This window comes from Carcharodon carcharias, chromosome 24 (assembly GCF_017639515.1).
Source record: "Carcharodon carcharias isolate sCarCar2 chromosome 24, sCarCar2.pri, whole genome shotgun sequence".
In the NCBI taxonomy this organism is placed as follows: Eukaryota; Metazoa; Chordata; class Chondrichthyes; order Lamniformes; family Lamnidae; genus Carcharodon; species Carcharodon carcharias.
This window is the reverse complement of record NC_054490.1, coordinates 7,475,616-7,486,359: the sequence shown is the minus strand read 5'-3', so window position 1 is coordinate 7,486,359 and position 10,744 is coordinate 7,475,616. Positions and strand designations below refer to the sequence as shown.

The following is a 10,744-nucleotide window of genomic DNA, read 5'->3' as shown; positions in this document are numbered from 1 at the left end:
ACACCGCCCCTGGTCAAGGGACGGTTAAGGGTGGGCAGTAAATGCCAACCTTCGCCAACGACACCCACATCCCACACACGATTCCAAAAAATGCGGCATTGCCAGGGTGCTCGGCTCAGTCCGCTGGCCCCCTCTCCAACCCTCGCCTCCCCCCGCCAACATTCTCCCCGCTTCCTCCACCACCTCCCCCCTCCCACCACCGCCCTCCCCGCCCAACCCCCCACCCCCACCCCCACCCCCAAACTCTTTCCCTCTCCACACCTGAGTGAGGGCCCCTTCATCTCCCCAACGAGCCTACCTCTGGTTTTGACCTCCGGGTGGCCAAGGGCCAAAGTGTCGTACCTGACCCCAGTGCTCTCCAACAACAATCAGAGTATGAGAGAGAGAGAGAGACGGAAAGAGAGAGAGAGAGAGACAGAGGGAGAGAGAGAGAGAAGAGAGAAAAAGAGAGAGAGAGAGAAGAGAGAAAGAGAGAGAGAGAGAGGGAGAGAGAGAGAAGAGAGAAAAAGAGAGAGAGAGAGAAGAGAGAAAGAGAGAGAGAGAGAGATAAGAGAGCAAAAGAGAGAGAGAGAAGAGAGAGAAAAAGAGAGAGAGAGTGAGAGAGAGAGAGAAGAGAGAAAAGAGAGAGAGCGAGAGAGGAGAGAAAAGAGAGAGAGAGAAGAGAGAGAGAGAAGAGAGAAAAAGAGAGAGAGGAGAGAAGAGAGAGAGAGAGAAAAGAGAAAAAGAGAGAAAAAGAAAGAGAGAGAGCGAAGAGAGAAAGAGAGAGAGAAAAAAGAGAGAGAGAGAGAAGAGAGAGGGAGAGAGAGGAGAGAAAAAGTGAGAGAGAGAGAGAGGAGAGAAAAAGAGAGAAAAGAGAGAGAGAGAGGGAAGAGAGAAAAAGAGAGAGAGAAAGAAAGAGAGAGAGAGAAGAGAGAAAAGATTGAGAGAGAGAGAGAGAAGAGAGAAAAAGAGAGAGAGAAAGAAGGAGAGAGAGAGAGAAGAGAGAAAAAGAGAGAGAGAAAGAGAGAGAGAGAGAGCCGGCCCCTCTCTCTGGTTAGACCCCCATCTGACTCCGCTCAGGAAGGATATCTGAGCCTTGGAGGAGGTGCAGTGCCGATTCACCAGCGCACAAAGGGTTAAATCATTACGGACAGGTTGCATGGACGAGGTCTGTATTCCCTTGAGTACAGAAGATTGGGGGGTGATCCCAACTGAGACGTTTAAGGTGACTAAAGAAACTTTTTCCCTCGGGCTCACCTGGACAAACACAAGAACACCAAATTTCAGACAATCGCAACGATTTATACTGCAGGAGGAAAGGGAGCTGATTGGTTGCCAAGTCGACTCTGATTGGCTGAGGCGTTGCTGCGGAGACAGCAACGAGTGGGGTGGAAACTGTAGACTCCCCAAGCTCCTGACACAGTCAAAGAGAAAGGCGCGAGGCCTGAACCTACTCCTTTGAGTTTGCCGGGGACAGGTCCCCCTGCCTATGAACGTGACGCGGCTTCTAGCACGTATAAGTGGGCCGCGTGACCAACCACTTTGGTTGCCGGCGGAGCTGGTCGGCGCGCTCAGGGTCAATCAGCAAGTGCTGTCCAATCACGGGATCAAGGTCCTGAGAGCCCGGCGTTTCATTTCGGGGGTTTCTTGCCCGCCTTTTCTGCCCATCACGATCGACCTCTGGAACGTGCTGTTCGAATGGGTCAGCCGACCGCAGGGGACGTGCAAGCTACGTCCCCAGGCGCGGGGAGGGGGTGGGGGGGGGGCAGCGCGTCTTTGTGTGGGTCAACGGCAGCCTCTGGCTGGTGGTAACGACAACACCCCCCCCCACCCCCCCACCCCCCCACCCCACCCCACCCCACCACCCCACCCCCCCTACTCAGTTCGGTCAGAGTAGACATGCCGACCAATCCATGGGCTTAGCATCCCAGAGGCGGGGGGTAACTTTCCGCTGGGAACCTGGGTCCGAGTTCCACTGCAGCAGCTGCAGGAATTTGAATTCAATAGAAGGTCTGGAATTAAAAGATTGAGGACGACAACAGGACCTTTGAAGACTGGCGTAAAAAAAACCCCATCTGGTTCACTAATCCCCCTTTAACGGGGGGGAGGGAGGGAAATCTGCCGCCCTTAGCCCGGCCTGGACTACATGTGACTCCAGACCCGCAGCGACGTGGTTGGCTGGCACTTAAACTGCCCTCTGAGCAAGGGCAGCTGAGAGATGGGCAATATAAAAAGGGAAATGGGCACCCTTTCTCCTTGCGGTATAAATTGTTGTGAAAGTCGGACATTTGCCATTCTTGCATTTGTCTCGAGGAGAGCAAGCGTTTGTGAAACCGAGTGTCCGTTTGAGCAGAGGATTTGATAGGATCGATGGAGCTAAATTATTCACTGTGGGGATGGAGGGAGCCCAAAAACCAAAAAGAGGACAGGACCTTAAAAGTAGAGTCAGCTCCCGACACCGCGGTTCAATTGAAAGTTTCCCAACTATAATATCAGGCCTCCTCCTGTCCCTGTGTAACAGGCTCGAGGAGGGGCTGAATGGGGCCTCTTCCTGTTCCTGTGTAACAGGCTCGAGGAGGGGGGGCTGAATGGGGCCTCCTCATGTTCCTGTGTAACAGGCTCGAGGGGCTGAATGGGGCCTCCTGTTCCTGTGTAACAGGCTCGAGGAGGGGGGGCTTAATGGGGCCTCCTCCTGTTCCTGTGTAACAGGCTCGAGGAGGGGGCTGATTTGGGCCTCCTCCTGTTCCTGTGTAACAGGCTCGAGGAGGGGCTGAATGGAGCCTCCTCCTGTCCCTGGGTAACAGGCTCGAGGAGGGGGCTGATTTGGGCCTCCTCCTGTTCCTGTGTAACAGGCTCGAGGAGGGGCTGAATGGGGCCTCCTCCTGGTCCTATACGCCTATCATCCACTCTACCTGGGGCTGCGTGTGACCCCAGAGGGGTGTAACGCCAAGGGGATTAATCTTTTGGAGGGCTTCGTTTCGCTGAATCACATGTCTCTGTCTCCGCAGGTTGCTAAGTTGCAGATGTTCGGGAAGAACAGTTTAATTGTCATAGTGCCACAGGACGCGAGACAGAGTCTGGCAAGGATCGAGCAAACACTCACTGTTGACAGGTTGACTCGCATCATCGTTGAACTTCAGAACACTGACTTCAAGCCAACCAGCATCATGTTACCCAAACTGAATCTGAACTTCAAACAGGATCTGCTGCTGCCTTTCAACGACATGGGTTAGCAATCAGCACCGACACTGGGTATAAAGTGGGGGACACACTGTCGGGGTAATGTAGAGGGAGACATGCTCAATCGAGTGGTTAGGATCTGGAACGCGCTGTCTGAGAGTGTGGTGGAGACAGGGTCAATCAAGTGGTTAGGAACTGGAATGCACTGTTTGAAAGTGTAGGGGAGACAGGGTCAATCGAGTGGTTAGGATCTGGAACGCACTGTCTGAGACTGTGGGGGAGACAGGGTCAATCGAGTGGTTAGGATCTGGAACGCACTGCCTGAGAGTGTGAAGGAGACAGGGTCAATTGAGTGGTTAGGATCTGGAAAGCACTGTCCGAGAGTGTGGGGGAGACAGGGTCAATCGAGTGGTAAGGGTCTGGAACGCACTGTCTGAAAGTGTGGGGGAGACAGGTTCAATCGAGTGGTTAGGATATGGAACGCACTGTCTGAGAGTGTGATGGAGACAGGGTCAATTGAGTCGTTAGGATCTGGAACGCACTGTCTGAGAGTTTGGGGGAGACAGGGTCAATCGAGTGGTTAGGATCAGGAACGCACTGTCTGAGAGTGTGGTGGAGCCAGGGTCAATCGAGTGGTTAGGATTTGGAATGCACTGTCTGAGAGTGTGGGGGAGACAGTGTCAATCGAGTGGTTAGGATCTGGAACGCAATGTCTGAGAGTGTGGTGGAGAGAGGGTCAATCGAGTGGTTAGGATCTGGAACGCACTGTCTGAGAGTGTGGTGAAGAAAGGGTCAATCGAGTGGTTAGGATCTGGAATGCAGTGTCTGAGATTGTGGGGGAGACAGGGTCAATCGAGTGGTTAGGATCTGGAACGCACTGTCTGAGAGTGTGATGGAGACAGGGTCAAATGTGTCGTTAGGATCTGGAACACACTGCCTGAGAGTGTGGGGGAGACAGGGTCAATCGAATGGTTAGGATCAGGAACGCACTGTCTGAGAGTGTGATGGAGACAGGGTCAATTGAGTGGTTAGGATCTGGAACGCACTGTCTGAGATTGTGGGGGAGACAGGGTCAATCGAGTGGTTAGGATCTGGAACGCACTGTCTGAGAGTGTGGTGGAGACAGGGTCAATCGAGTGGTTAGGATTTGGAATGCACTGTCTGAGAGTGTGGGGGAGACAGGGTCAATTGAGTCGTTAGGATCTGGAACGCATTGTCTGAGAGTGCGGGGCAGACAGGGTCAATCGAGTGGTTAGGATCTGGAACGCGCTGTATGGGAGTGTGGGGCAGACAGGGTCAATCGAGTGGTTAGGATCTGGAACGCACTGTCTGAGAGTGTGGTGGAGAGAGGGTCAATTGAGTGGTTAGGATTTGGAATGCACTGTCTGAGATTGTGGGGGAGACAGGGTCAATTGAGTCGTTAGGATCTTGAACGCACTGTCTGAGAGTGTGGAGGAGACAGGGTCAATCGAGTGGTTAGGATATGCAACGCACTGTCTGAGAATGTGATGGAGACAGGGTCAATTGAGTCGTTAAGATCTGGAATGCACTGTCTGAGAGTGTGGTGTAGACAGGGTCAATCAAGTGGTTAGGATCTGGAACGCACTGTCTGAGAGTGTGATGGAGAAAGGGTCAATTGAGTCATTAGCATCTGGAACGCACTGTCTGAGATTGTGGGGGAGACAGGATCAATCGAGTGGTTAGGATCTGGAACGCACTTTCTGAGAGTGTGGCGAAGACAGGGTCAATCGAGTGTTTAGGATCTGGGACGCACTGTCTGAGTGTGCGGTGGAGACAGGCTCAATCGAGTGGTTAGGATCTGGAACGCACTGTCTGAGAGTGTGGGGCAGACAGGTTCAATCGAGTGGTTAGGATCTGGAACGCGCTGTATGGGAGTGTGGGGCAGACAGGGTCAATCGAGTGGTTAGGATCTTGAAGGCGCTGTCTGAGAGTGTGGTGGAGAGAGGGTCAATTGAGTGGTTAGGATTTGGAATGCACTGTCTGAGATTGTTGGGGAGACAGGGTCAATTGAGTGGTTAGGATCTGGAACGCCCTGTCTGAGAGTGTGGAGGAGACAGGGTCAATCGAGTGGTTAGGATCTGCAACGCACTGTCTGAGAATGTGATGGAGACAGGGTCAATTGAGTCATTAGGATCTTGAACGCACTGCCTGAGAGGGTGGAGGAGACAGGGTCAATCGAGTGGTTAGGATATGCAACGCACTGTCTGAGAATGTGATGGAGACAGGGTCAATTGAGTCGTTAGGATCTGGAATGCACTGTCTGAGAGTGTGGTGTAGACAGGGTCAATCGAGTGGTTAGGATCTTGAAGGCGCTGTCTGAGAGTGTGTTGGAGAGAGGGTCAATTGAGTGGTTAGGATTTGGAATGCAATGTCTGAGATTGTGGGGGAGACAGGGTCAATTGAGTGGTTAGGATCTGGAACGCACTGTCTGAGAGTGTGGAGGAGACAGGGTCAATCGAGTGGTTAGGATCTGGAACGCACTGTCTGAGAATGTGATGGAGACAGGGTCAATTGAGTCGTTAGGATCTGGAATGCACTGTCTGAGAGTGTGGTGTAGACAGGGTCAATCGAGTGGTTAGGATTTGGAATGCACTTTCTGAGAGTGTGGGGAAGACAGGATCAATCGAGTGGTTAGGATCTGGAACGCACTGTCTGAGTGTGTGGTGGAGACAGGGTCAATCGAGTGGTTAGGATCTGGAACGCCCTGTCTGAGAGTGTGGTGGAGACAGGGTCAATCGAGTGGTTAGGATCTGGAACGCACTGTCTGAGAGTGTGGGGGAGACAGGGTCAATCGAGTGGTTAGGATCTGGAACGCGCTGTCTGGGAGTGTGGGGGAGACAGGGTCAATCGAGTGGTTAGGATCAGGAACGCACTGTCTGAGAGTGTGATGGAGACAGGGTAAATTGAGTCGTTAGGATCTGGAACGCACTTTCTGAGATTCTGGGGGAGACAGGGTCAATCGAGTGGTTAGGATCTGGAACGCACTGTCTGAGAGTATGGAGGAGAAAGGGTCTATCGAGTGGTTAGGATCTGGAAAGCACTGTCTGAGAGTGTCGTTGAGACAGGTTCAATTGAGTCGTTAGGATCTGGAATGCACTGTCTGAGAGTGTGGTGGAGACAGGGTCAATCGAGTGGTTAGGATCTGGAACGAACTGTATTGAGAGTGTGGTGGAGACAGGGTCAATCGAGTGGTTAGGATCTGGAACGCATTGTCTGAGATTGTGGGGGAGACAGGATCAATCGAGTGGTTAGGATCTGGAACGCACTTTCTGAGCGTATGGAGGAGACAGGGTCAATCGAGTGGTTAGGATCTGGAACGCACTTTCTGAGAGTGTGGTGAAGACAGGGTCAATCGAGTGGTTAGGATCTGGGACGCACTGTCTGAGTGTGCGGTGGAGACAGGCTCAATCGAGTGGTTAGGATCTGGAACGCACTGTCTGAGACTGTGGGGGAGACAGGGTCAATTGAGTGGTTAGGATCTGGAACGCACTGTCTGAGAGTGTGAAGGAGACAGGGTCAATCGAGTGGTTAGGATCTGGAAAGCACTGTCCGAGAGTGTGGGGGAGACAGGGTCAATCGAGTGGTAAGGGTCTGGAACGCACTTTCTGAGAGTGTGGGGGAGACAGGTTCAATCGAGTGGTTAGGATATGGAACGCACTGTCTGAGAGTGTGATGGAGACAGGGTCAATTGAGTCGTTAGGATCTGGAACGCACTGTCTGAGAGTTTGGGGGAGACAGGGTCAATCGAGTGGTTAGGATCAGGAACGCACTGTCTGAGAGTGTGGTGGAGCCAGGGTCAATCGAGTGGTTAGGATTTGGAATGAACTGTCTGAGAGTGTGGGGGAGACAGTGTCAATCGAGTGGTTAGGATCTGGAACGCAATGTCTGAGAGTGTGGTGGAGAGAGGGTCAATCGAATGGTTAGGATCTGGAACGCACTGTCTGAGAGTGTGGTGAAGAAAGGGTCAATCGAGTGGTTAGGATCTGGAACGCACTGTCTGAGAGTGTGGGGGAGACAGGGTCAATCGAGTGGTTAGGATCTGGAACGCACTGTCTGAGAGTGTGATGGAGACAGGGTCAATTGAGTCGTTAGGATCTGGAACACATTGTCTGAGAGTGTGGTGGAGACAGGGTCAATCGAGTGGTTAGGATCTGGAACGCACTGTCTGAGAGTGTGGGGGAGACAGGGTCAATCGAGTGGTTAGGATCTGGAACGCACTGTCTGAGAGTGTGGTGGAGACAGGGTCAATCGAGTGGTTAGGATCTGGAACGCACTGTCTGAGAGTGTGGTGGAGACAGGGTCAATCGAGTGGTTAGGATCTGGAACGCACTGTCTGAGAGTGTGGGGGAGACAGGGTCAATCGAGTGGTTAGGATCTGGAACGCACTGTCTGAGAGTGTGGGGGAGACAGGGTCAATCGAGTGGTTAGGATCTGGAACGCACTGTCTGAGAGTGTGGGGGAGACAGGGTCAATTGAGTGGTTAGGATCTGGAACGCACTGTCTGAGAGTGTGGGGGAGACAGGGTCAATCGAGTGGTTAGGATCTGGAACGCACTGTCTGAGAGTATGGAGGAGACAGGGTCAATCGAGTGGTTAGGATCTGGAAAGCACTGTCTGAGAGTGTGGTTGAGACAGGGTCAATTGAGTCGTTAGGATCTGGAACGCACTGTCTGAGAGTGTGGTGGAGACAGGGTCAATCGAGTGGTTAGGATCTGGAACGCACTGTCTGAGAGTGTGGTGGAGACAGGGTCAATCGAGTGGTTAGGATCTGGAACGCACTGTCTGAGATTGTGGGGGAGACAGGATCAATCGAGTGGTTAGGATCTGGAACGCACTTTCTGAGCGTATGGAGGAGACAGGGTCAATCGAGTGGTTAGGATCTGGAACGCACTTTCTGAGAGTGTGGTGAAGACAGGGTCAATCGAGTGGTTAGGATCTGGAACGCACTGTCTGAGAGTGTGGGGGAGACAGGGTCAATCGAGTGGTTAGGATCTGGAACGCCCTCTCTGAGAGTGTGGGGGAGACAGGGTCAATCGAGTGGTTAGGATCTGGACGCACTGTCTGAGTGTGCGGTGGAGACAGGCTCAATCGAGTGGTTAGGATCTGGAACGCACTGTCTGAGAGTGTGGGGCAGACAGGTTCAATCGAGTGGTTAGGATCTGGAACGCGCTGTATGGGAGTGTGGGGCAGACAGGGTCAATCGAGTGGTTAGGATCTTGAAGGCGCTGTCTGAGATTGTGGTGGATAGAGGGTCAATTGAGTGGTTAGGATTTGGAATGCAATGTCTGAGATTGTGGGGGAGACAGGGTCAATTGAGTGGTTAGGATCTGGAACGCACTGTCTGAGAGTGTGGAGGAGACAGGGTCAATCGAGTGGTTAGGATCTGGAACGCACTGTCTGAGAATGTGATGGAGACAGGGTCAATTGAGTCGTTAGGATCTGGAATGCACTGTCTGAGAGTGTGGTGTAGACAGGGTCAATCGAGTGGTTAGGATCTGGAACGCACTGTCTGAGAGTGTGGGGAAGACAGGGTCAATCGAGTGGTTAGGATCTGGAACGCACTGTCTGAGAGTGTGGTGGAGACAGGGTCAATCGAGTGGTTAGGATCTGGAACGCACTGTCTGAGAGTGTGGTGGAGACAGGGTCAATCGAGTGGTTAGGATCTGGAACGCACTGTCTGAGAGTGTGGGGGAGACAGGGTCAATCGAGTGGTTAGGATCTGGAACGCACTGTCTGGGAGTGTGGGGGAGACAGGGTCAATCGAGTGGTTAGGATCTGGAACGCACTGTCTGAGAGTGTGGTGGAGACAGGGTCAATTGAGTCGTTAGGATCTGGAACGCACTGTCTGAGAGTGTGGGGGAGACAGGGTCAATCGAGTGGTTAGGATCTGGAACGCACTGTCTGAGAGTGTGGGGGAGACAGGGACAATTGAGTCGTTAGGATCTGGAATGCACTGTCTGAGAGTGTGGTGGAGACAGGGTCAATCGAGTGGTTAGGATCTGGAACGCACTGTCTGAGAGTGTGATGGAGACAGGGTCAATCGAGTGGTTAGGATCTGGAACGCACTGTCTGAGAGTGTGGTGGAGACAGGGTCAATCGAGTGGTTAGGATCTGGAACGCACTGTCTGAGAGTGTGGGGAGACAGGGTCAATCGAGTGGTTAGGATCTGGAACGCACTGTCTGAGAGTATGGAGGAGACAGGGTCAATCGAGTGGTTAGGATCTGGAACGCACTGTCTGAGTGTGCGGTGGAGACAGGCTCAATCGAGTGGTTAGGATCTGGAACGCACTGTCTGAGATTGTGGGGGAGACAGGGTCAATCGAGTGGTTAGGATCTGGAACGCACTGTCTGAGAGTGTGGTGGAGACAGGGTCAATCGAGTGGTTAGGATCTGGAACGCACTGTCTGAGACTGTGGGGGAGACAGGGTCAATCGAGTGGTTAGGATCTGGAACGCACTGTCTGAGAGTGTGGAGGAGACAGGGTCAATCGAGTGGTTAGGATCTGGAAAGCACTGTCTGAGAGTGTGGGGGAGACAGGGTCAATCGAGTGGTTAGGATCTGGAACGCACTGTCTGAGAGTGTGGTGGAGACAGGGTCAATCGAGTGGTTAGGATATGGAACGCACTGTCTGAGAGTGTGATGGAGACAGGGTCAATTGAGTCGTTAGGATCTGGAACGCACTGTCTGAGAGTTTGGGGGAGACAGGGTCAATCGAGTGGTTAGGATCTGGAACGCACTGTCTGAGAGTGTGGGGAAGACAGGGTCAATCGAGTGGTTAGGATTTGGAACGCACTGTCTGAGAGTGTGGGGGAGACAGGTCAATCGAGTGGTTAGGATCTGGAACGCACTGTCTGAGAGTGTGGTGGAGACAGGGTCAATCGAGTGGTTAGGATCTGGAACGCACTGTCTGAGAGTGTGGGGGAGACAGGGTCAATCGAGTGGTTAGGATCTGGAACGCACTGTCTGAGAGTGTGATGGAGACAGGGTCAATCGAGTGGTTAGGATCTGGAACGCACTGTCTGAGAGTGTGGGGAGACAGGGTCAATCGAGTGGTTAGGATCTGGAACGCACTGTCTGAGAGTGTGGTGGAGACAGGGTCAATCGAGTGGTTAGGATCTGGAACGCACTGTCTGAGAGTGTGGGGAAGACAGGGTCAATCGAGTGGTTAGGATCTGGAACGCACTGTCTGAGAGTGTGGTGGAGACAGGGTCAATCGAGTGGTTAGGATCTGGAACGCACTGTCTGAGAGTGTGGTGGAGACAGGGTCAATCGAGTGGTTAGGATCTGGAACGCACTGTCTGAGAGTGTGGGGGAGACAGGGTCAATCGAGTGGTTAGGATCTGGAACGCACTGTCTGAGAGTGTGGGGGAGACAGGGTCAATCGAGTGGTTAGGATCTGGAACGCACTGTCTGAGAGTGTGGTGGAGACAGGGTCAATCGAGTGGTTAGGATCTGGAACGCACTGTCTGAGAGTGTGGGGGAGACAGGGTCAATCGAGTGGTTAGGATCTGGAACGCACTGTCTGAGAGTATGGAGGAGACAGGGTCAATCGAGTGGTTAGGATC

At 52.8% G+C, this 10,744-nt stretch overlaps 1 protein-coding gene across 1 annotated transcript in view; it reads left to right on the top strand.

Moving 5' to 3' along the window:
• LOC121269332 (plasma protease C1 inhibitor-like) overlaps positions 1-3,212 on the top strand; it is a 15,634-nt gene extending 12,422 nt beyond the window's left edge. Inside the window, exon 5 of the mRNA XM_041173883.1 lies at positions 2,988-3,212. Coding sequence (XP_041029817.1) covers positions 2,988-3,212 — 225 coding nt within the window. The remainder of the gene's footprint in view (positions 1-2,987) is intronic.
• Positions 3,213-10,744: the final 7,532 nt, after the last annotated feature.